The 25808-nt window shown below is 40.9% G+C and overlaps 1 protein-coding gene across 2 annotated transcripts; it reads left to right on the top strand.

Moving 5' to 3' along the window:
* The first annotated feature begins 253 nt into the window (after window positions 1-253).
* Window positions 254-24088, top strand: bmp7b (bone morphogenetic protein 7b). 2 transcript variants are annotated; one of them, XR_015117715.1, is made up of 7 exons: window positions 254-904; window positions 16130-16322; window positions 17815-17963; window positions 19106-19309; window positions 20795-20882; window positions 21082-21158; window positions 21307-21409. XR_015117715.1 is itself a non-coding variant. In XM_086212622.1 (7 exons), exons 1-7 carry the CDS (start codon window positions 490-492, stop codon window positions 23043-23045), a joined length of 1299 nt encoding a protein of 432 aa, XP_086068748.1. In that variant the 5' UTR covers window positions 254-489; the 3' UTR covers window positions 23046-24088. The 2 variants fall into 2 exon arrangements, 1 of the variants encoding a protein (XP_086068748.1); XM_086212622.1 differs by lacking the exon at window positions 20795-20882 and adding an exon at window positions 22896-24088 and having other exon boundaries at window positions 21307-21417.
* Window positions 24089-25808: the final 1720 nt, after the last annotated feature.

The following is a 25808-nucleotide window of genomic DNA, read 5'->3' as shown; positions in this document are numbered from 1 at the left end:
TTAGACTATGGGAAAAGCATAAAAGAAAGTGATTTATCATAAACTGAACCATTGTGATACAAATCCAATCCTGATCCATTTTTTTTTTGCCTCAAGACCTCTTCTAAATAACAAGTCTAACTTCACACTACCTCCATTAGACAACCACAAAATACACCCCCCTCTCTCCTCTCCTGCTCCTCCCAGCACACATTGCCTCCTCAGAACTTGTGCTCTCCCGGTGACAGGCGTCTGCTCTCAGCCTCCACTCCGCAGTTGTAGGCTGCACCATAGCTGTTCTGTTCCGCAGGTTGTGGATGAGGACAGAGGGTCCACGCGCGCGCACAATCCGCTTGACAAACAATCAATGAAAGGACTTTGAAGTTAAGTTGATGTTCCATTTGGGAGAACTTCCCTCGTCATGAGGGGCCGCGACTGATTTGGATACTGAACACAGGCTGCTTAAAGTCCGTTTCTTAGAGTTTCGGCAAATAACAGGCGCAATTACGCATGGCACTGTTCACTATGGCACCGATTCTGGATCGGCGAGCTCCAGCTTTACTGTTGGTTTGGAGCTATTGCGTACTGGCAGATACCGCTTTTACAAACTTTACTTTGGACAACGAGTTCCACTCCAGTTTCATTCACCGTCGGCTGAAGAGCCAGGAGCGCAGAGAGATGCAGCGGGAGATTCTGTCGATCCTGGGGCTACCGCACCGGCCGCGACCGCACCTCCACGGAAAGCACAACGCTGCCCCGATGTTTATGTTGGACCTGTACAACGCAATGTCCACGGACGGGGACGAGGACAGATATTCCTACCCATACAAGCCCGTCTTCACCACCCAGGGGCCCCCGATAGCCAGCCTACAAGACAACAACTTCTTGAACGATGCGGACATGGTCATGAGCTTTGTCAATTTAGGTAGGATGCTTATTCTCTCCAAACGCTTTTAAAGTTGTACAAACTTAAAACCAAATGTTACAAAATGTCACAAAAGAAGTTCCTGCACGATAACATGCACATTGTAATGATGACCAACCTGAAGTTACACTACCGCTGTTAACTGTCAGTCCCCCCCCCTCCCAACCCCCACCCCAAATTTATGATCACCTGCAGGTCTCGCTCCATTTTCCTATTTATTTTTGTTTATTTACTTGTTTGTTTAACTATCAGAGCTTCTGCAAAAGAGAGAACAGCTCTTGTTGCACTTTACTAGTTGCTTTTTGGACACATCAGGAACAAGTCAGTGGTGATTGTGAACTTACAGAGCAGCACATGTATTTTTCTAATGGTACACCTGCATGCACGTCAGGGAGCAGCACAATTACCATGTCTACATAAAATAAGTGCAGTTAATAGCCAAGGAGAGTCACATTCCTGTGACCTTCTCTGTTAAACAGCTGTTCAACAGCTAATGTTCAGGTGCTGGAGCTGTGGATGATGGAGCATGCAGCCGCTAATATGTCAACCATATGTTATCTCAAGAATGAGTAAGTCAACAGCAGGATCAAAGTGCATGGGTCCTCCCTTCACTCTTATTTGGAGACAGCCATTAAAACACCCAGACCACATAATAAAGCTAGTCAGTGATGATCCAAAGAATCTTTATCAGGCTCCATTGGTCACACAGAGTCATGGATGCATTTCTTGTGTTTGCTAGTTGTTAAAAGTTGCTTGCTATAGTTTAATACTTACATGCTTATCTGATCAGGCTTATGTTTTTTTAATCGAGCCATTGTGTACTGCTGTTAGCAACAATAAGAGGCTGTTACATGCAAATAATAACAGAATTGGCCGGCAGTGTTGCATCTATGAATGGATAAACATACCATAACAATTTAATTTCCCCAACAAAATCAGCGCAGTCATAGCAACTGGCCCAGATTGAGAGACGATGTTATGTTTGAGCTTGCTGACATTTACCATAATTTAGCAAAAGCAAGACAGCATGGCAAATTCAATTCTGAATTGGAGTTGAAGGACTGCAACATAATTCTAGTAAGGTCTTGCTTTGAATTGGAAGTTTACTTTCAATCCTGGAAAGATCATTGTTGGAGCGTCTTGGCAAGAGAGAGGGAGGTGACACTGGTTCCTCCGCTGCACTGTGTAATTACCGCGGGAGCTGCTGCATTGTGACTATTTTTGACAGACTGTGACACAGATGGATTTGACCACAGAGACTTGAAAAGTCGAGGGCCTTGCGAAGCGCAGGACTGAGACTGCAGTAAGCTGACGAGGAAGAGGGGAGATTTTGTGATAGATGGAAACAAAGATAAGAGATGGTTGGAGCTCCATCAATATGTTTTGCATGGATGCTGCTTAAAGCCAAGAGAGAACAACAAAGATGGGTCACATCAGCTTTTTATTTAATATATTAAAAGATTATGTAAAGAAAGTCACACTGCTGTCCCGAAGTCCTGTGGTTAATGTGATTACCAATGGCATTTGCCCCAGCTGAATCTTCCTGGAGGCACAGTTGTAGTCCCACATGTGTCTCTCCATTTGATATGAAATATGTGTTTATCGCTCTATTGTGTGGACTGTATCCAGCACGTGTTTCATATGCCAGTTGGGCTCACTTTTAGCTTTCTCCTTGAGTCTCATGTGATAGTATCAAATATGTATCAGTGCAGCTTGATTCAAAACAGCTGATAACATGCTGTTTCATTACTCCTCACATGAGAGAAACAGAGAGAGAGAGAGAGAGAGAGAAAAAGAAAGACACGCAAAGAAGTAAGTGATGGCTATCAAATGGATTGACGATTTCCTCTCTAAATTCCTTCCTTTCCACATTTGCTCATTGTGGGTTTGTTTTCTTATTTAGGTTGTCTGAGAGCAAAATGAGTGCGGCTTTTATTTCAAAACTGTCCCTCAAAACTACTTGCCTCTATAACCACTGTGCCACGGCACATTAGTCAGACTGGCTACTATTTCCTGAGAGGCTGCTTCTCATGTATTGGTTTGTGTTTTTATTTGAGGACACATAGTGTGACAAGAGCTGCAGTGATGGAATGTAAATACCCATCTAATTCATCAGCAGTGTAAAAGAATACTGAACATGAACAATGTGATTGTTTTAAGCAATGCTACTAGCTCCTCATCGTCATTCTTGATTGCAGCCCAGGAGACCTGATACGCTTTGTTGTGTGAGAGCGGCAGAGTCCAGTGCAGCCAGTTAGGGCGGGTTCAGGCTTTGGGACAGACCCCAGGCCAGGGACGTCCTCTCACTGAGTCACCTCAGTTTAAAAGCCCAGCTGTGTAAATGGCTTACAGCATACATTCAGAATGCACACTGCTACACGCAACACAGGTCACCCTGACACTGGGCGTGCACCGGACATGCCATGATAACACGCCAACAAATCAACATAGCGCTCACATTCTCTGTCCTTCAAGGTGCCAGTTTATCTATCTATCTATCTATCTATCTATCTATCTATCTATCTATCTATCTATCTATCTATCTATCTATCTATCTATCTATCTATCTATCTATCTATCTATCTATTTATCCATCTATCTATGTATGTCTATACTTTGCTATACACTACTGTATACACACACCCATATCCTTTTTGTAATTATTTAATGTAGTCCCAGTGGTCTCTGGCAGCATCAGCCTTCAGCCACTGTGAATTAAGGCATTTCCTCTTGAACAAACCACAGCTTCCAGTGCTTTTTGCTGCTACTTTGGCCTGTGGTGAGCTGCTGCACTGTAGTTCACTTTGGTTCATGTTACAGTAAACTCAAACTGAGCATACGGAGCTCAACTTTAGATGCCCACGTACACTTCCCGGTCCACAGGAAAAGGGCTGTGACTTGGCTGTCTGCTATTTGCATCCTGGATGACTGAAACAGTAGCAACATCGTCACCTGTGTTTGCGTGGAAGGGGAGGAGGATTAATGCCTTTTACAGTAAACTGCTACCATTAAAATGTTAGTCACTGCTTCGCTGTTGTCATTAAACCCTGCGTGGAGTAACAGAGCCTTAGGTGGGGAAAAGAGATATTCCTACGCCTCTGTGAATGTGCGGGTAGTGCTGAGTGTTCTTTATCATGACGTTCCCTCAAAGGTAAATCTTTTTTACCCTAAATGCACAATATTCATCCTTGAGACCAATTGATGAACAGAAAGGGTTTGAAGTGAATTGAAGGGTACACAGTTGTTTTTCTAAAGTATACACCGCCAGCGACAAGCAATTCTACATCTTGAATACACACTGGTACTTCTATTTCGAGTGTGTGGATTAATTCCCTGAAAAGAACAAAATCAACGATGTTTGTTTCTCAAAATTCGGCTCTCCAGCCTGTTGGTTCTTACCTTTCCTCAAAAAAAATGTAGTAAAAGTGTCTAAATCATGTCCTAAAACACCTGGGCACAATGATTTTAAGCAAATGCTAATTAAATGGGAGTAACTGGTTCTTTTGTTTGGAACATTTTTTTTGTTACAACTAATAACCATTTGGCACTTCAGTGAGAAAGATCCAGTCCAGGACACCATTGCAACGGAAGTCTGAATTACAAAGAAGAATAAGCTTTGCATGTTGCTTCGGATAAATATTTGATTATCTTTATAAGTAGACTCATATGAATGCATGCATGCACATCCAAACCAAAAAGGGCAGGTGCAGCTGGAGTGGAGCAAAATAGGAAAAGCAGCTAACTCACTGCAGGGCTGCAGTCTTCATTTATTTATAACTCCATAATGTTTGGAGCCAAACAGTTCCTCATGAAGAGCATGAAGACGCTTTTGAAAATGATTTTACATCTTTGTAAATGGACACTTAAAATATTTTCAGTAGCTACACCTTTTCTAGTGGGACTCTCTGAGAATGTGTTAGTATCAGTAAAAAATGAACAGCTGGCAGGACACTGAAAGTTGTTGTCAGCACCAGATTTGATATATTTCTCTTAAATAAACTGAAAAGCCAAATCTCTCTTAATTTTCACTCAAAACAAGCTGTGATGATGTTGCACATGGCCAGTTTTAATGTGTCATAGGCCTTCCCAATATTTCACTACTTAGGGAAGTATTGCACAGACTGCACAGTGAGTCAGTGCACTAGCTGGTAATTATCCTCTGTGTTACCTTGGTGACCTGACAGGGCACCACCTGGCCCTCCACCATTCTCGGCTCCTGAATGCTCCCATAGGAGCTTCTGCACTGTTGCCTGCCAGCTTTTTATGCTTTATTGAATATTTTTGGAAGGTGACAGAGAGCTGAGAATGGAATAAATTTCTATCTTGTAAATTTGGATTTAGCAGAGGGTTTTTGGCTTGAACGTACACTTGTGTGTATACAATGGCGAAAGCATGCTTGGAAGTAGTTGTGTCACACTTGAGTCACACTAAAAACACATGTTTAACCTGGTGTTAGTTTATGGTTGATAGCAGAGAAATGAACCACGCTTGCAATTTTGAAGTAGAAAGCTCCAGTATCTCTCTTTTTTTTAACAGCAAACTCTCTGTTAGGCTCTCCCCACCCTTCCCTCTATTGCTCCTTGCATTCCTCCTCACAGTGGGCTGCTCGTGGTGCTGAGGTTAATACAGATGTTTCCCTCTGACTGCAGGCCAAAGCAGCTGTGCAGAGAAATTTTATCTTTTCTGAGTCCACAAGGTCCCCTCATCTCGAACTCTACCATCACGTCTGGCTCTATCCAAGCCATTGCACACGCAGAACCAAGTTTCCCTCCTTACCTTCCTGAACTAACAGTATTGATTATCAGCACCAGCCTCCTGACTTTATTAGTTAGTTATCATATGGTCCCAGTGGTGTTGTGTGGTGTTTAGTCTCCAACTTCCAGCTCTGGCCCACACCTCCAGAGGTTTAAACCTCCTGTGCTCCCAGACATAAAACATTTCAACACTTTCTCAAGTTCTTTTGTGTGTTTTTCCACCCCTTAACCAATTCTCTCTCTCTCTCTCTCTCTCTCTCTCTCTCTCTCACTCACACACACACACACACACACACACACACACACACACACACACACACACACACACACACACTTTTTCTGAACCCAAAACACAACTTTCCTTCTCTCTCTCTCTCTCTCTCTCTCTCTCTCTCTCTCTCTCTCTCTCACACACACACACACACGCAGTCTATTTATCCCACATTGTTGAGTTGTTGTAATTTGACCAGAAGCTGCTTCTCAAAATGTGTTTGAGGAGGTTTAACATGTGCACCAGAAAATTAAAACACAAGTATGTGTTGAAGGCCAGTCCTTCCTCTGTGGATTGTGGCCTCTCCTTGTTAGCACACCTCTCTCCCTCCATTTATGTAATCGCTTCTGTATTCTTTCACGTGTTTATGTACACACACACACACACACACACATTCATGCATGGACATACACTTCACTTTTCTATGGCCAAAAGGAATGTTTCTGGAGCTAATTAGTGTTATTGAGTGCATGTTTTATTGCCTACTGCAGGACAGGGAGAGAGCAGAAGCAGAGGAATGTTGCAGTTGGTACAGATAGCCATGCCTTCCTGTCATGTAATTTTTCCTCAATGCACTTCACAATTTGATGTATTACATGGAGGCCTGGTGTGTAAACAAACACACAGAGACAAAGAATGTTTTCTCAGACACTTCAGGCTGACTCCACAGCCAGTGATCCAGGAAAATCATGTTTATTTTTTCCATTTACATCTCTGAGATTCACCTGTTGAACCCATGATTCCAAAATGACATCTGGATCTACATAGCAGAGCGTCTGTGCTCTTGGCTGGGCCAAGGCACTTGCTGGGAGAGATGATGAAACATTCTGCAGGTGGGACTTGACAATGTACTGAGTGGTCAAAGGCCCAGATGTACTAAACAGCGGGTGTTCTCACTCTGCTTCAATGATGGACGGAGCTCCTTCAGTGCCAGGAATGTTGGGCTCATTTTTTTTTTTATTAAGATCTCTGTCTTGATCTCTCTTCTTTTTTTTCCTTGAATGTGGCTCCAATTTTGTGGTAAAAAAAAAGTGCTTTTCTGGCTACATGCGATCACTTCATAAATGTATGTAGAAAGAGGAAAATGTACAGAAAAAAATAGTTATGGGTCTAAAATGTGCAGAGGAGCTACTTCTTCTTCTACAAAGCTACTTCTCTTTCATCTGGGTTAGGATGGCCTTGCCTTATCAGTGACCAGCAGCATATAAAACTCCCCTGCACTTCCATGATGGCAGGTACCAAGCAGTGAAGCTGATAGAGCTGATGTGTGCCAGAGCACAGCCAGAGATCCTGGGACCAGCAGCGCTGCTGCTGTAAAAACAAATACAGCACTCCTTGCTTGGTATGGGGGCACTGATGGGGAGGGAAAGAGAGGAGTAATGAGGAGAAAGAGAAAAGGAGAGAAGGAGCATAGGAGAGGACAAAGGATAGGTGGATCAGTAATGATCCCACTTCTTTGAAACAGATCAATCTCCTACTCTAGCCCCTTTCCTCGTGGGAACAACATGTCCTTGAGAATATTTGTGTGAGAAGTTTTTTGTGCATAGTAAAACACAATTTAAGAGCCACCTACCCTGCCCAGCACCAGCTGCACTGTGTGATGTGTGTTAGGTCTCTGAGTGGAAGATTGCGTTAGCGGAAGCCCATAATACTGACCAGATTCCTTACCAGGCTACAACAGCCAAATCAAAGCTTGTAAAAGCTAAGCAACAACTCTATGTTTTTATGTTATGTGTTGAAATATTGCATCTGTTCAGCACGGAATATGAACTGACAGGTTCCTATTTATTTAGGCAAGTGTGCAGCTATGTTTCCTCCTTGGCTATTTCATTTATTTGGAAAGAAATGGGCTGTAATTAAACAAAATAAACAACTGTTAAAGTCAGGGTGCCAATGTGGTCATCATGTGTGCATAAGAAGCTGCTCTGGGATGCAGGAGGAAATTATAAATGTTTTCATGTGGAGTTCTGTGTGTGTCTTTGTATTGATGTGTGTATTGTATGTGAATTTTCCTGAGGTCTATAACAAGAGGCAGATAGTACTGGTTGAGGAGGGTGTGGCTCTTGTGGCCACAAAATTAAAGAACATAAAAAACAAGGGGATGAGAGGAAGAGTGAATTGGGGAAACGGAATGGCTGTGGTTCCACGTCTGTGAGTGGCTTTATCCGGCTGCTAAGAGGAAGGTCAGATGGTCACGGTGGCATTAGCATAAAAAGAGAGATTCCTCACCACTTGGCGCAGAGCTTCTCCACATCCCTTCATCCTGGTCCCTTAACACATTATATCGCACCACAGAGAAGTGACAGCAGAAGGTTAAGGATGGGGTTTCTTTGTTGTCACACATGCTTTTCACTGATGTTTAATCTCTCTTGACAGACCTCTGAGGATGGTGATGTCTGAGTTGTGATTTCTGAAATGACTCTACTGGTCTTACTTGTCTTTTCTCACTAATGCTTTCTCACTTGACTGATTCTGATACCAACATTGGAAATCAAATGTTATATTGGCCAATAGATGATTTTATAAACAATTACTTACATAAAGATCGTTCCTGATATGTTTTTTGTTTTTTGTTTTTTTAGAGGACAGTTTTGAAACTTGACTTCCTGGCTGATCAACCAATACAACAGTGTTTTAAAATCCATCTGTTCACTCTCTCTTCTTTTAATCTTATCACCACTTCGAATGTGACAGCTCAAATCCGCCAAAAGAATGCCAATTAATACCCAGCGCAGGAACAGCAGCAGCTCTAGTGTTTTGCATTGCATGCTGAGGACGGGATCCATAGCAGGGTGTGTTTTATCCACCAAATAATCTCTCACTTTGAAAAAAATTTATGTTTTCTTTTTCATGTTAAATTTTGCAATTTTATTTTGTGCCATAAGATGGCGCTTGCTTAAGTCTCCAGAATTTTCGAGCACAGCATTTCCTTGCGTTCCTACACTCCTGCAATCTGACAAAGAAAAGGGAATCTGCGGTGAAGTAAAAGGGTAAAAAATTTGACAAAATAACATACTTGTAAAAGGGCATATATTTAATGGGTAAATTTCACACAGTAGCAGTACAATGCAGAGCTGCAAGCTCTCTGCACCAAAGTCTTGTTGACCTAGTGAAGGTAAACCCCCCCCCCCCCCCCCCCCCATCCACCGGCTCTGTATGACTACCTCATACAACCTCCCTTCAATAAATCAGAAACATCCCCATAAGAGGTCATGGTTTTCCTAGTTACTCATCTAGAAAGAAATATTTTTTTCCCCAAATGTTATTTTTTAACAAATTTTCCCAGAATCTCAAATCTCAGAAAAACACGTTTGTTGTTTTTTTTGTGGTCAGAAATGGACTATGCCTTTAACACAACATCTTGTAGAGGGCTCTTCTCAGGGCTGGGGCAGAGCACCAACCAGTCAAATATATTCACTGTGAGCACTAGGCTGCTACATATTGAGTGTAAATCTCTGGTCCACGGTGGAGCCAACACTACAGTTTAATAGTGTAGAACATATTTGACAGCTGCAGTGAAAAACAGAGTGAAGCAGAGCTGTTAATGTGAGACCTGTTGATGGCCCACAGGCTAGAGAACCTACAACAGTTTGGCTAGACCACATATCTTATAATAGACTCTTCTTTCTTCTGCTTCCATGCAGACAAGAACTCCCAAGCATGTGTTTGTACTAATGCAAACACACACTCGCACACATATGCTGTACTGAGTTAATGTTCTTCAAGTGTAAATTATTGCATGAAACTCTGTTGACCCTTTCCCAGGAAATCAGTGCTGTCAAACCCTACAGGAGTATAAATACATCCCACAGGCATGATGTCATCAGTAGTCGCCAGTGGGCAGGATGTTTCCTAACGTGGTAATCGCCCTACTGTGGGTATTCACCCAGTACCCAGGAGATCAAACCCACTTTACTCTTTATTGGATAAACATCTTGAGCAATGTGCCCCTTCCTTGCACTCCATTTTTCTTCCTTTCTCTCCTTTTAGTGTTTGGAAACTATGACATACTTGTTCCCAGTACTGTAATTAAAACACTGTTGGAGTAAGAGCAACCTAAAGGAAGAGAGACAGATGATTATGGTGTTACAATCAAATCTGCATGACTGTAGTGTTCCATTTCCTCTAAGAACCTCCGGATTCCCATCAGAAAATGACTGACCCTGATTTGAGTGACTTTGCTATTACTAGTTTCTTCCTTTGGGAACACATGTGTTGTTAGAGTTAATGGGCACCACAGGGATGCAGAATGAGGTGCAGAAAGTGATGACACAGTTAAGGGAATTCAAGGCAGGATTGGAGGGGTATACACACACACATACACACACACACACACACACACACACACACACACACGCACACACTCACACACACCCAACCGCCATGAAGCGGAAGTGTGCAAGGCGGGACTGTGGGGTGTGATGGTGCTGAACAGACACTTGGGCTAATGTGAGTTGTCAGATCTGTCTGCTGCTGCTCTGGAGCCTGAGGTGTCAGAGAAGTGTCTCAGGGTGGCTTGAACAGCAAGAGGGGGACATGTGAGTGGAGAGCAAAATTACTTAGAAGACTGTCAGATTTACTATTTCTGTTCATGTCAAATTAATGGCCAACACAGTATTCATTCCAAATCATTTTCTGTGCCATGCTACAAAATTCCAAATCAGACAAAATACAAATATAGATACAGACTGATTTTTTTTTTAAAGTTATCAAATAAACTGTTTACTTCTATTGTATTAAACAGTGCATTTGATACCTTTGCCAAGGAGGATCTGTTTTGTTTGCTGTTTGTCTGCTAGCCAAATTACACAAAAACTCTGGCCAATTCTTACAAAAACACTGTGGAGAGTTAGAGTACAAGCCAATAAATAACTTTGGAGTGAATCAGATTCACAGGGAAGATACAATTCATATTGTATTTCTGTTTTCTAAGCATTGTGAGATAGATTAGGGTAATAATTTTATTTGGTAGTATTGTTAACAGAATACAGTACAGTCTCAATGTTATCAGTGTCCTCTTTGTACATTAACAAGACTTAGTGTTCCAGTGAAGTCATATAAAGATATTATCATATCAGCAACAGGTAACCTGTTCTTTTCATACATCGACTGATCTACTTTATTGTCCACCTTAGCTGAAATGTATCCAAGATAAAACAAAGTACTTGCAGTGACCTGTGATATAGTCATTCTCAACTGTATATACTGCCTACATGGAACAAGGAATAAAAGACCTCTGGTATGTGTTCCGACTGGCCATTGGGACCCTGCATTGATGACCAGCAGGAGTAGCTGTCACTCTGAGTATGGTGGTTGTGAAATATCTGCAGTAAATCCATGCCGTCTTTTTAAGGTGGGTGTTTGATCAAGTGACCAAGCTTTTTTGCCCTCCTATAGTTGTACTGAACACTTTGAAAGGCAGTATTTTTATACCAAAATAGGACATTTAGAAAATCCTGCTCTGTAAAAGTTGGCAACCATCAGAGAATGTTGCACAAAGTCACCAAAAGTTCCTCTCTAATGTGGGATATATTACTGTAACAGAGAGAAATAGACTATAATAGGTTATTGCTGCATAGATAATACAGGATAGGATCACTTAGTCATTATTTGACCATATAAAAAATACAAAATATCAGACATAATATATTAACTTGGGAACACAAAGTGAATTGAAATATTTTAGGGAAATAAGTGAATGGAAGTAGCAACCTTAAAAAAATTTAAGGGGAAAAGATCAAAAGTTTTGGTTTTTAGCAGGCACAGACCCAGATCCACAACAGCAAACATGATGCCACAAAGCTGTGTGCCACATGCACAATCATAAATCTTTTCTCCACGGTGCTTTGCCTCATCTAAACATTCTCTACTCTAAGAGAACTTATTACAACATCTCTATTGAACTTCTGCTAAATAAAACTCAGGCCAAGAACAAACAATGAAAAAAAACAATGGTTTTCCTGAACATGCAGCTCTTTCACTTGTCATTAGTCTTCTCAAATGATATCTTTAAAAGCTGCATTTCAAGATGGTCAACAGTGGAAAGGCAAAGGACGAAAACGCCAACTACAATGCAGCGTTCACACAGTAGTGACCCTGTGGTTGCCAGGTGCACTCTCAGTTTTGAATTGGATTAGCAACTTGAATTCATCATCATTCCGACATTTCTGATGAGTGCTGCAGTGCACGTGTGTGGCCTGTGCCACTCAAGTGATGTGGGATAAGTGTGCATCATCAGCAGTTTATATAAAAAACAAATCAAACGTCAGACAAAATGATAAAAGCAGCACACTGTTTATGTGTGTGTGTGTGTGTGTGTGTCTGTGTTTGTTTATATGCGTTTGTTTCTGTGAATGCCTGTGTTGTTGCATGTCTAATTATGGATTACAAAAACCCATAATGATTGTGTTACTGTGCTGTGACGCACAAGTCTGTTCACTTCACAGGCAAGACTTTGTGACAGTTGTTTGTGTGCATGGAAGTGAAAGTGTATGTGTGTGTGTGCGCGTGTGTGTGTGCGTGTGTGTGTGTGTGTGTGTGTGTGTGTGTGTGTGTCAGCATGAGAAGCAGCATTGTATTCTGACCCTGAGCATTCAAAATGAAGAGCTCATATGGTAAGAGGGTGTTTGCCATATTTGTAGTGTGTATGTTTGTGTGATACAGGTTGGATGATGGCTTCTTACTTCCTTCTGGAGGAAGTCATAAATGCACCAGCTTGGCTGTAACTGTGTCTCTTCCCCTCATCTAATGACTGCCATACTAACATAATGATCTGTGAGAGCAGAAGAGAAATGCAGGCAAAATGTACACTCTGTAGGCTGATCTCATTCTGCCTCAAACTATACCCTTTAAATTTATGCACTGAGGCGTTGAGATGGAAAGCAGTGTGAGAGAAATCACCAGTGTGGGAGTTTACAGCAGCATCCAGCTGTTCTCACAAGCAAAGATATAGAGCTTTCATAGTGAAAGGGTGGGTTGACTGCGGAGGCTGATGAACAGGTCTGGCTTTCTCTCCAGAGGGAGTGCACCTGCACTGGGGTACTGTGGGAGGGGGAGCTCCCTGGTATGGTAGAAGAAAAGGCTGGCCATGGAGATGTGAGGAATGGAGGTGAAATGTGTGGGTGGGTACATAAAAACCTGGTTGCTAATAGTGCTATTGTTTTCTTTTGAACAGAAACAATGTCTCCCATTATCTGTGTTGTTTGCTGGAAATCCTAGCGCTATTGTTCAAATCATTAATAAACATTATGAAGACTTGACTGATGCAATACAAATAATGAAAGTGTGATATTCATTCGGTTCATCCATAAAACTAAATCTAATTTTGAACAACTAAAATTCATATCATAAAGGATTTCCTAAAATAACTGGAAAGTGCATTCCTCCACCACGGAGGCTACATGGACATCGAATATGATTGAAGTACCATTAGACTTCTTTTATAAATTTTCTTTCCCAACACCAAAAATACATCTTTCAGGTCATGGATCTGAAACTCCCATTACTCTCCCATTAAACTCTCATCAATATCATCCTCATCTCTCTCTCTCTCTCTCTCTCTCTCTCTCTCTATCTTCTGTCTTTCAAGAGAAGTAGCATAATGATTCCTATGATGTTTAGTCTGTAGTTGTATGTACTATTAGCACACTCATTCCAAAGTGTGACTTGTAGTGTGTAGACTTGATGACAGTGCGGCACTGGCACCAGTGTGGGCTGAAAGTTGACTGGTAGAATGAAAAAGGGAATAAATAGGTTGCGGTTAGTGGAAAGGATGTTGCATTGATAAAATGAGGCAGTCATAACTTTGAACTTCATTGTTTTTAAACCAGTCCAGTGTGTGCCTATATAGCAGAGGGGGACAATAGAAGCCCAGAGCTTCAACGGTAATAGCCAACAGACAGCGGAACTGTCATTCGGTGAAGAGTAATTAGACCCTTTCTGTGTCTCCATTCATCTCATAGTGCTGCCTTTGTATAATGTCCTTCAGCAACTGTGTTTAATAGAGACATAAATGAAAGAGGATGTCTGCTGGGAACACTACAGATGAGTGGAAACAAGGAAGAGGCAGGTGTACACTGAAGGAAATAACAGCACACTAGCATTAAATCATTCTTCACTAATATTACTGACAGCTGACGCAAAACAAGTATGCTGTCATCGGAAATGATTTGGGAATGTAAGCAGTTCGTGTATGTGTTGTCCATTTCTATGCATATATGCTAATGGGATGTTTGCTTGGAAAAAATATTTTTCCTGCCAGGGTTTAACAGAGTTGAGGAGCGATGGATGAAGCTGAAGTGAGCAGAGGGAGGAGGAGGAGGGGGCTGCCGAGGGTTTTCTTCTGTCACCTTGCTCAGACTGAAGCAGCATGTGGTTGAGATTAGAGCTGGAGCAAGAAAGACAAAGTAACTGGCAACTGTTTTGATAATCAATTAATCACTTACACAGCACACATACCAAATATTCTCCGGTTGCAGCTTCTCTGATGTAAGACTGAGATATTCTTTGGGTTTGGACTTTTCAGTCAGACAAAACAAATTATTGAATGAGTCACCTTGTTTGACTTAAGAAATTCCATCTCTATGTTTAAATCCTTGAGAATATTAAACTATTCAAATTCTTTTACAGTACATGACAAATTAGCGGCAACTGTAGCCCCAGTTGAGATCAGCTAATTTGATTCATTATTTTCCATAATGATATATCAATTTAGTTTTCAGATTTTTTTTTTTACTTATATCCATGATATTAAAATGCTAGAAACTAGTAAAAATGCAGTTTCCATTTACAGGCCTTACATTCTAACCAACAATCTAAAACTAGAAAAGCACATACCTTTGCCAATGAGGACCCGAGTACAGAATATGAACGTAGTATCAACAAAATCCACTCATTAATGCTTGTCTCAAGCAGATAAATTTGGCCCTCTTGGTCACAGTTCCAGAATACAATCACAATTATGTCTGGAAGCTGAATAATTCTTCTTTCAACCATGTCACGTGGACAACAGAGACTGGATCTCTGTCAATGACTTTTAATTGGCTTTAGAATCTACAGTTTCAGCCAGATCACCTCTAAAATTATATTACTGCTCCTTGCAATATAATCCGTCTTTCCACCAAATGTGATACAAATCAGTTGTTTGAGTTTTGAAGTATCCTGCTAACAACCAAACACATGTGGTGATCACATGGCTGAGGCAAATATGCAGTGTGCAGTTAAAACTGTCGACTTTATACATTTACCTTTTTGGTATTTGTTTTTAATAAATGGCTAAATGATTAGTTGGAACTGACTTTTGATTTATTTTCCATCACTTAACCATTGAATTAAGTTATTCTTGTAGCACAGAAATATATAGGTGGTAACCAAGTTTAAACGAACAAACAAAAAAGTTGGATCGCCCCTGGAGTCTAGAGAGATACTATTTAGTTGTCATCAGCTGTGCAAGTTCAAATGTTTTTATATCTACAGTATTCGTGTGTGCTTGTGTGTGAGGTCCATCTGACAGTTCATAATGAGGGAAGTGGAGGGAGATGGTGAGAGACAAGGCACTGACCCCTGGGAAGTCCAGCTGGGCCGTGAGAGTAGCAGGGTCACAGGGAGTAAGTCTTAGGGATACTGGGGGTGGGGTTGGAAAGGTGGGATGTGGGGATGAGAGAGAAGAGGGATTGTGGAGGGGGCACACCAAATACAGAGCCCCAACTCATGAGAACCAGATGAGGGGCAGACTGGATGACTCTCTGGGGCTATGAGAGGAAAAGAGAGAAGCAGGGCGCTCATAAAGTTGTCAGAGTGGGCTTACATCTCTCTATCATGACTTGGTGTACACCAGATGCATTGCTGCTAGTCAGCGTCCTCATGAATGTTTCAATCCTAAGCCAACATACATAGTACACATGTGTTTGATCTGGGCCTGACCCAGATTCTGACAAGCCATGCCAGCTCTTCCTCACTAACAACTGAATGTAATGGTTTGTGGAGGATGAATAAATCTGAGAAGCAACTCAAAACCAAAAAATTTTTTTATTGTATTTTATGAGATCATATAACCTTTGTGTGCCTCTCTGCAGCTATTTTGCATCCCCTCTGGTAGGATTTGGGATGCAAAATAGCTCATGTAAATAAAGAAGCAGCATCCATGCATACAATTTGTTTGATGATATAAACTTTCATTTTCATTTTTTGTGTTTCCTGCAGTGGAGCATGATAAGGAATTCTTGCCAGTGAGGAAGCATCATCGGGAGTTCAGATTTGACTTGTCACGGATCCCCGAAGGCGAGGCAGTCACTGCTGCAGAGTTTCGTATTTATAAAGACTTCATCCATGAACGTTATGATAATGAGACCTTCCGCATCAGCGTCTACCAGGTGTTAGAGGAACACTCCGATAGGTAATTTTTTTTTCATTTTATGTTTGAACTAATTTGTTGTGTCTGTATTTTTCTTATTGTCAACTAATGATCCAAAAATGATCCTATAACCTTGACCTTCCTACGATCTTCATTGTCCAATATGATCGAAAAGTGAATAATGAACCACACTGCTGCACTGCAGGTGATGTTTCTTCATTACTAGGAAAACCAAAATTATTCTGTCAATCCAATATTTCCCTTCTGAATACCGTGAACTCAAATAACTCAAAACATATATTACCACCATGGAAAATAGTCCCCAGCAACTGTACTAATCATTCTTGTTTCAGTAACAATGTAGGAATTAAATTTATATTACATAAAAAAGAAACACAACAAAACCCCAGCGTACTATTTTAAAGATTTATATCTTGTTACAGACCAGGTGGGAAACCAACATTTTTTGGTTTTATGTCCTGAATGGCATTTGTTGACAGTGGTTAAAAAAAAAAAGGTACAATACTCTAGTAAGCACCAAAAAATACAGAGCTAATATCAGGGAAAAAAAATGACAAACGTGTTTTCCTTAACGTCAGCAATTGCTGCTTTTCTGTGTTTTATGTAACTTCGGGTGTTGGGCCGAGCTTTTAATTATGTCATCTTGGGATCTGGCAATGTAAAATTGACCTTTTTCCCTATCTTCTAATATGATGTAGACTGGAGAATTTTGAAAAATAAATGTTTTGTAAAGGCATAAATAGGATGTGTCTCATATCAAATTGATACGTTGTGCCACCTTCTCTATGTGGCTAATCCAGGCTGTTGAGAAGGTGCATGTCACCCTGGAATGGCCTGTGTCCTGCTCCCTTCCATCCTTCCTAAAGGTTTCTGTTTTCCAGTGGGAACAACACAGTCATTTATTCCTCTGCCAGAGAAGGGACCGGGTACATGAATGAACCAGAGCTCTGTGACACTCTATCTACCCAGTCAGAAAATAGGTCGAGATACATGAATGGCTGCATGAAAAACAAGGGATTATAGTATCCACTGGTGAAGGGGTAGAAAATCCAGAGTTCACTGTTGAACAATAGGACTGACTTGGATATGCACTAGTTCACCCGCTACTTTTCACACAGTTTTTTTCCTATTTTGCAGCTGGGATTTTTTTCCTCTCTCACTTTTTCTTCCTCTCTCTCGCTCTCTCTCGCTCTCTCTTTGGCTCTCTGGCTCTCCCAAAAAATTCCAACCAGTGATTGACTGTGTGTAGTGTATGAAAGGACCAGTCGTTTATAAAGCCATTATTGTCAATTAAGAAAATGAAGTGTTCCCCTGGGCCTCACCATCTGGATCTCCCCACCTCCCTCACTAGCTTTTTGCCCCCTCTCTCGCTTTGTTTCTCTCAGTCACACTCCTCTGAATCACTCTCTCTGCTCCATTACTTTTGTTACTTGGTTTTTCACTCTGTCACATGGTTTCAGCCTATCTTAATTGTGCATTTAATGTGATTTTTTTTTTTTTATGTGCTGCACAGGGAGTCTGACTTGTTTCTTCTGGACTCACGGGTCATCTGGGCAGCAGAGGAGGGCTGGCTGGTTTTTGACGTCACAGCCACCAGTAACCACTGGGTTCTGAACCCTGGCAGAAACCTGGGGCTAGAGTTGGCTCTGGAGAGCACAAATGGTGTGTGTCATTCTCATCAGTGTATTAATAAATGATACTGTTTCCAACAAATTTGATCAAAACCTATATATAGTTTTGCTCTCTCACACACACACACGCACACACACACACACACACACACACTCTCACACACACGCACACGCTCACACACACACACACTCTCACACACACACACACGCTCACACACTCACTTGATCACCTGATTACCTCTGTGGCAGTGATAATGAACGATAAAGCAGTACAACATGAACAAGTCCACATCATGGTTTTTACAAGACCAAAGAATCAGTTGATTCACACTTGTATACACAGCAGAGATAAATCCAGCCCTGCTCTTCATCATTCATCACTAGTCATTCATCATCATCCGTCATGCCCTCAGCATCATTAGTAGGCATGTAGAAAACAAACTGTGTTATCATGAGGATACCATCTCAGCAGAAGTTCGTCATCAAAAGATTCGGATGTTCGTCAGAGGACAACTTTGTCAACAAACGCTGTGGATCATAAGAGTGTGACTGAGAATATTATCTCTCCCAGGGTGGCAGGATGTTACAGGCTAAGTGAGGAAAACAGAAACACTATTGCTTTCATGTTTTTGGAGGGAGGTGCTAGAGAGGCTGTGTCCATGAGTGTGTGTCAGTGTGTATTTGTGTGTTGAATTGGGTTTATGGTGAGCATGCACAGACAAGCACATGGGACGTCCCGTCGCCAGCGGCAACCAGAAGCCTTGATTTACTACCAAACGGTGATCAGACACACATTCTTCTGTGTAAGAACAAGATAGACGCACGCATGCACTCACATGCACTCACATGCACAAACACACCCACACAGAGATGCTCACAAACACAAAGAGGGAGTCTTTGATGTTCACTGCTGCGTTTGTTTTTTAGCATTTTTGAAGTGGAGAGGAGAAAGAAGGAAAGGAATTCAGAGAAAAATCTCATTCGCAAAACTGAACAGTTAGACAAAACAAAATTAGTTTCGGTTAATAGAGACAGGACCACACACACAGTTCATACTCACAGTCATTTCATTCAAAAGTTTTCTCTTTCTCACCTATAATGTGTATGAATAAAATGTAGATTTCTTCAACATGCCAACACCTGTTGTACTCTTCTCTTTGTTGCCCTCTACAGGAGATAGTATTAATCCTCGTGTGGCTGGGCTCATTGGTCGCAGTGGGCCACAGAATAAACAGCCCTTCATGGTGGCCTTCTTCAAAGCCACTGAAGTGCACCTGCGAAGCATTCGCTCAGCACCAGGGGGGGCCAAACAGCGTAACCCCAACCGCTCCAAAGGGGCAAAGAGCCAGGAAGCACTCAGAGTGGCCAACATTGCAGGTAAAGGCATGCTGTTTTGTTCAAATGAATCCCAGTTTAATCTGGCTGTTGTTGGAAGTGTGAGGAAGTCTGTCTGTCTCAGTTAACATGGTCTCAGAGCTGATTGTAAGATCCTTTTGATGGTGCTCAAATCCCCCTGGGGACTAACACCTGAACACCTGCTTGATGTGGGTCTATGGTGTTTATGTTTCGAAAAGCCTATCTGGAGGCAGTATAATCCATCACCACCTTCACACATTGTCTATTTCTATTAGTTCATAAATCAGTGTTATCTGTATTATTGAATGTACATTTCCTTATGTGTTGCATATGTAGCACCACATTTTTTTCACAAATTTTTATATACACAAAATTTGATTTGATAATGACACTCCGATTACTTTACTGGTACTTGTTGGTTGATAATTCTGTTAACATACTGTATATAGTGCAACAACAATCATAAAGTATGTGTTACGAAAAATATGGTGATATTACATGTATGTATAGAGGGAACCATTCATGTTACCACCATGTTCCAATGTTCATATATCAATTACAGTAACAGTAGTTTATCCATCCTGTCAGAATCCAGTTGCGAATATCCAGAACACAATGAAACATGTCAGAAACAATTTATTTAACATGATGTTTGATGCATTTTAAAAATTAAGTCTTTTTTGTTTTTTAAAAATTCCCAACAAACTTATGGTAGTTATTATACATAGGATACATTGGCTTAGAGTCAAGAATATATATGGAAACTAGGATGAGATCATCTTAGATATTAAAATGCTGCTGCGTTTCTATATGGAAAGCTGTATTTGAATTTAGAATGGGGGATGGAATTAGTGTTTCTTGGACCCTGCCCTTCCTCCCACTAGTATTTCCGCTGGTGCATCCAGAACAAACCATAGTAAGTCACTGGAATGTTAGTGATTCTTGTTCGACGACACATGCAACGTGTGTTTGAGGCTTTTGTTTTGGAGGTGTTAGAGGGCTGTGTTTATGGGAAGCATTGAAATATTAGACTGTAATGCCTGAGCTTCAAATATCCCTCTGCTGTCTTTGTTTATTTATACAAGCATTACAGAGCAGTTGGAGCCGAGTTCCCTGCATGGAGGTAAAGGCAGCTCAGGCTTTTATGGCAGAGCACATCTGCAGTGTGCTGTGGGGCAACCGGGGCCACAACACATGGGCCAAATGGGCCTCTTTGGAACTTTGGATACCAGCGGCCTTTAAATGGATGATGAGAACCAGTCGCTCGTGATCATCTCCAATGTGAACTGCTCACAGAAACTAATGTACCACAGAGCTCCAGAGGTCATCAGAAACAGAGAGAAAGATAAACCACTAAACAGAAAACAGGTTTTTAACTCACAAATTGGGTTAAAAGGGAAAAGAAGCAGTGAAGGAAAGACAAGAAATGGGAGGACAAACACCAAATTCACAAATTCAAATATATATATATGTTTGAAGCCTACTCAGTATGCACATCTGTTTCAGCCACTGGAAACTCAAAGCCCAGCAGAGTGACCTCAAAGCCGGGTGGCCCATTCATTCGAAACAATTACCAAACTGCTGCTGTATGGAGGTGATTTCCTCCAGATATTGTTAAATTCTTAATGTTTTGTATAAGTGTACTGGCTGGGTCTGGGTCTGTTTTTTGTCATGTTTTGACAATGGGATTCTGGCTTTTGAAAAAAATCACTCTTATAGCTGAAATTGATAACAACACATGTAGTGAAGTCTAATTTCTGTCATTCTGTCTCTGGTCTGTCTTCCCTCCTCAGAAAACAGCAGTACTGATCAGAAGCAGGCATGTAAGAAGCATGAGCTCTATGTCAGTTTCAGAGACCTCGGGTGGCAGGTACGGAAAACATTCGTCTCACCAGTTGCCAACAAAAACCTAAATCAGCTTCTTACCTCTCCAAACAGTGTCTTTTTACTTGCAAGGCATATCCACAGCTGTACATTAACTCTCAAGTCCTCACTTAAATTTTCTTACCCACTGTCAGGACTGGATCATTGCCCCTGAAGGATATGCAGCGTACTATTGCGAGGGAGAGTGTGCCTTCCCGCTGAACTCCTACATGAACGCCACAAACCATGCCATTGTGCAAACCCTTGTGAGTAACCATGAAAGCAGGCAGCCCAAACCCAACAGTCAAGTTAACGCTCTAATCATCCCATCAACTGTCAAAGCAATGTAGCCACTGTTTGAACTACTGCATTTAATGAGCCACAACAATCACAGCAGATTGTCATCAGTGATTATTCCCTGATATGATAAAGGTCACCATTTTCAAGATGATGACTTAACTACATTGATATTTTCCCTTTTTTTTTTTATTTAAAGCTGTGCTGTGTAATGTTTGTCTCCCCCTTCTGGAACTTAGAGTATTCACAACACTTTTAATGCATGTTTTTTTGGGGGTTTTTTTAGTCAGTGAAAGTTGAACTGAACTGCTTTGCTAACATGCTAACTAGCTTTCTAGCTTTACACACAATGCTGGTACCTATACAAATATGCTGCTTACCTTGACTTCAATGCCGGTTTTTGAAAACTTATTTCTATAAAAAAACAAATCCTTGGTTTTAGTTTTCAGCTCTTGGCATTCAATACAGTTTAACTCAAGTTCTTACCAATGCTACAAAGTTGTCCATATTTACATAACATTTACATATAAAATATGGTTTATCTCCTTTGCTCTGTTTGTCAGCATCGTAGCATTTTTTGCTACAATAAACATACTGTCCATTTACTCATTAGATAAAGAAATTTGGCACTGAGTGACAAGGCATTTTTGATACTTGGTACTATTGAAGCAATTTGCTTGCTTCCATTTAAGTACTGAAATTTGATACCCAACCTGAGGTGGTGAGTGGTTAACATGGTCTCGCCCCTATTCATCATGTTTGGTCAACTCCCCCAGACATCCGCAGCCGATGTTAATAGTATTCCCTCTGCTTTGCCTGCCGATGTTGAGGGTGCCCCTTCTGTGTAAATTTTTTATTCTTTCAGCTCCAATTTGCTTACTTTTCTGAGATTCTGTGTGTGGTTAGGGTGAGGGTGAGGGATGACACCGTGTTACCTGGACAGCCAGTCCCCTTTCGTCAAAATCCAAAGATGAGGGATTTGCATTGAAATCTATTTACGCTGTCAAGTGACGCAGAGGGGGTCACCTCAATGTCGACTGTGGACGTCAGGGGTTATTCACCAAACGTCAGTCTTTGAGGAATAGGGGCAAGACTGCCAGGGACTGGTCAGAGTGGAGGCCTGGGGGTCCCTTCCCTGGGGGAATCTACTGTAGAAAGGCTCCCAAAGGAAAAGTTCCACCGAACACAGTCCTCCCCTTTAATTTTTTGACATTGATCCTTGGTCTAATTGAGAAGTTTGTTTTTTTAATCTGGAGCCTCGTCTCTAGAAACTTCTTTGGTCTTTACGTCATACATTGTGACACTCAGTCAAATGTTGGATGGTGAAGAACGCATCACTTACACAAAACTGAAAAACTTCTTGTGAGGTGCAATGCAGAGAGATTTATGTGAGCTTGTAGTGCAGTAAACCATATGTTTATTTTTGCCTCTTTCCTCCAATGTGCAGGTTCATTTCATCAACCCAGAAACAGTCCCTAAGCCGTGTTGTGCTCCCACGCAGCTCCATGCTATCTCAGTGCTCTACTTTGATGACAGCTCCAACGTCATCCTCAAGAAATACCGCAACATGGTGGTCAGAGCATGTGGGTGCCACTAGACAATCAGCATCTTCATATAGTCATGCACACACACACACACACACACACACATGCACACTCATGCACACGTGCGCGCACATACACACGGTTACTTACTGTCAGGCATAATCTGAAAGAATCAATCACAAATGAAAGTATACACACATGCAGTTTATGGGCGTTGAAGACAGTTTCCTGGGTGGAAAAAGCTCTTGTTTCTTTTTCAGGGTTGCCTGGAAGTAAACAAAATGTTGTGTGGTTGAACAGGAATTTTAGATTCCACTCCTCACAAGCGCACGCACACATACTCACACACGTTTGTGCTCTCTACTGTGTATACAGGACATTTAAAGCAGTGATTGTACTGTACATTCATTCACAGTCAACAATCATTTTTTATTTCAATAATTGCCGTAGTTTATTCCATATTTATGTATATGGAAGTCAGATGGAAGTTCTGCTTAATGAACTGTTGTATAATACTGTGTAAATAATTTTTCAAACAAAACAAGAAATGTATTTATTTCCTGGAATGTCAGTTTTTTCTCATGTATGTATTGCTGCCTGTTATTGTTATTGTTATTATTATTATTATTATTATTATTATTATTATTATTATTATTATTATTAGCATTATTTTTTCTCACCGATAGTAAACTGAGAAAATGAAAACAAAGTCGACATGAGCATGAAATCCAAATTCTCTTGCTGCCTCGCGTGTGAGGGTCGGAAACAATTTATGACAACTCGGACCTGTGGAAGTGTCTACATATTTTATCATCCGAAGCTGTTCCATAAACCTTATGGACTTTCTCCCCAGCAGCTGTCAGAAAGGGGCAGGGTGGTAGTGGTGGGATGTACGAAGCATTTTGTTCCATGTGTTTAGATATTTTCAGGTTTATATTCCTCTGCTGTAACACAATCGGTCATATTTAAATGGTTTATTTATTGAGGGCTGGCTAAGCTGTTCCACAGTGTGCTTGGATGTCTCAACCATGTTTACTGCTGAACTGGTACACATTGAGATGTATTGTTTGAGCTGGATGAAAAGCAGAATTAAATGTACAAATTGAAAGACTTATATATCCAGTTGTAATTTTTTCCTCATCCATGAAGAAACACTGAGTAAGTTTGAAGCTCCATTACATTTAGCTAACATATCTGTAGTGAATGAATTATAAAGTAACATTTTGACACATTCAACTGTCTCAATATTCATCAGATAACATTTCCAAAAGAAATGAGCCATTTTCAGAGTTTCCACATTCAGACAGAAGGCGTATGATCACTGACTTTCTCTGCCGCCAGAATGAAGCTTAATGTTTTCTTTTTCATTTCATTTTCTTATTCGGTAATAATTCTGGGGCGGCACAGTGGTGCAGTGGTTAGCACTGTCGCCTCGCAGCAAGAAGGATCCGGATTCAGGCTCTGGATCTTTCAGTGTGGAGTCTGCATGTTCTCCCTGTTCCTGTGCGGGTTCTCTCTGGTACTCCAGCTTCCTCCCACAGTCCAAAGACATCAAGAGGGGACGAGGCTGATTGATACTCTAAATTGACTGTAGGTGTGACTGTGAGTGTGAATGGTTGTCTGTCTCTATGTGTTGGCCCTGTGATGGACTGGTGACCTGTCCAGGATGAACCCCGCCTCTCACCTGAAAGCTGCTGGGATAGGCTCCAGCCCCCCGTGACCCTTAACAGGATAAGCAGAAGATCATGGATGGATGGATGGTAATATTTCTGACCTGTTGTTCCAACACCAACCCATTCTAAGAGAAATTTTACTGTCCAGTTTGAAAATAATAATAAAAATGGTTGCTCTTTTGCTTTGCTCAGGTTTTTTTTTTAAGAAGTTTGACTTAAATTTGATCAGCGGAACAATTTTCCTATATTGTGCAGGCTCAATTTCAGTAAATTAAATTTTCTTCTGGTTTGTACTGTCATCTAAATAGCTGATTGTTTCGGACAAATAAAGATCTGAGGAGAGGAGAGGAGGACGATTCAAGAAGTAACTTGTTCAAAAAAGAATAAGCTAAAATGAGTTATGCCTTGCAGAAAAACGGCCAGACAAAAATGAGAAGAGATATGATGCTTTCTGCTCGCCTATGATCTCTGAGAAGATATATATATATATATGTGTGTGTGTGTGTGTGTGTGTGTGTGTGTGCATGTCATGATTCATATGCTATGTATATGCCATAAAATTTTTTTAAATATGGCTGCCTCAGTATTTCATTTTGATATAAGGCACGTTGGAAAGCAAGCACCTTGTGTGGGTGATAACGTTGATCATCTGAAAAAAATTATCGATAATGGCCTTCAAACGAATGTCAGACAAAGCGGCAAATTAAAATAACTAGATTTATGGTCAAGTCAGGTGATGACGATTACAGGAATTCTAAAAAAGACCAAAAAAACAAGTAAAATCAGAGGAAAGCTTACTGTCAACATGCCGCTTTCTTGATTCACAGTCTTATTTTTGGACGAGCTAAATACAAACTATTAGGCAAAAAAACATGACTGTGGTTCAGTTATTTTGCTTTTTTGTGATTTTTTTAAAGTGGCACAGTAAACTCTAGTAAAGTGTTTTACGTACAGCATTATGTTTTCTTTTATTTATTTATTTATTTTTTAATAATGTTGAATCAAGCATTGGGAATGTTTGAGAACTTGTTGGTCAGTATTGGAAATTATTTATATATTACATCCCATTTTTGAGTGAAAAATACTTTCTTCAAATTGTTTAAATTGTTTGTAAACTGCTTTTGAAATAGAATAAGTCGTCAA

Source organism: Aulostomus chinensis, chromosome 9 (assembly GCF_037954235.1).
Source record: "Aulostomus chinensis isolate RoL2024-O1b breed Wild chromosome 9, RoL_Achi_v1.0, whole genome shotgun sequence".
Classification (NCBI taxonomy): domain Eukaryota; kingdom Metazoa; phylum Chordata; class Actinopteri; order Syngnathiformes; family Aulostomidae; genus Aulostomus; species Aulostomus chinensis.
The sequence above is the reverse complement of the archived record's forward strand: the minus strand, read 5'-3'. Positions and strand labels throughout refer to the sequence as shown.

Coding starts and splice junctions, on each gene's coding strand:
- bmp7b (XM_086212622.1), top strand. CDS start 490: ATGGCACTGTTCACTATGGCACCGATTCTGGATCGGCGAGCTCCAGCT. Junction 17,964..19,105: donor GGCTCTGGAGAGCACAAATG/GTGTGTGTCATT, acceptor TGCCCTCTACAG/GAGATAGTATTAATCCTCGT. Junction 21,159..21,306: donor TCAGAGACCTCGGGTGGCAG/GTACGGAAAACA, acceptor ACCCACTGTCAG/GACTGGATCATTGCCCCTGA.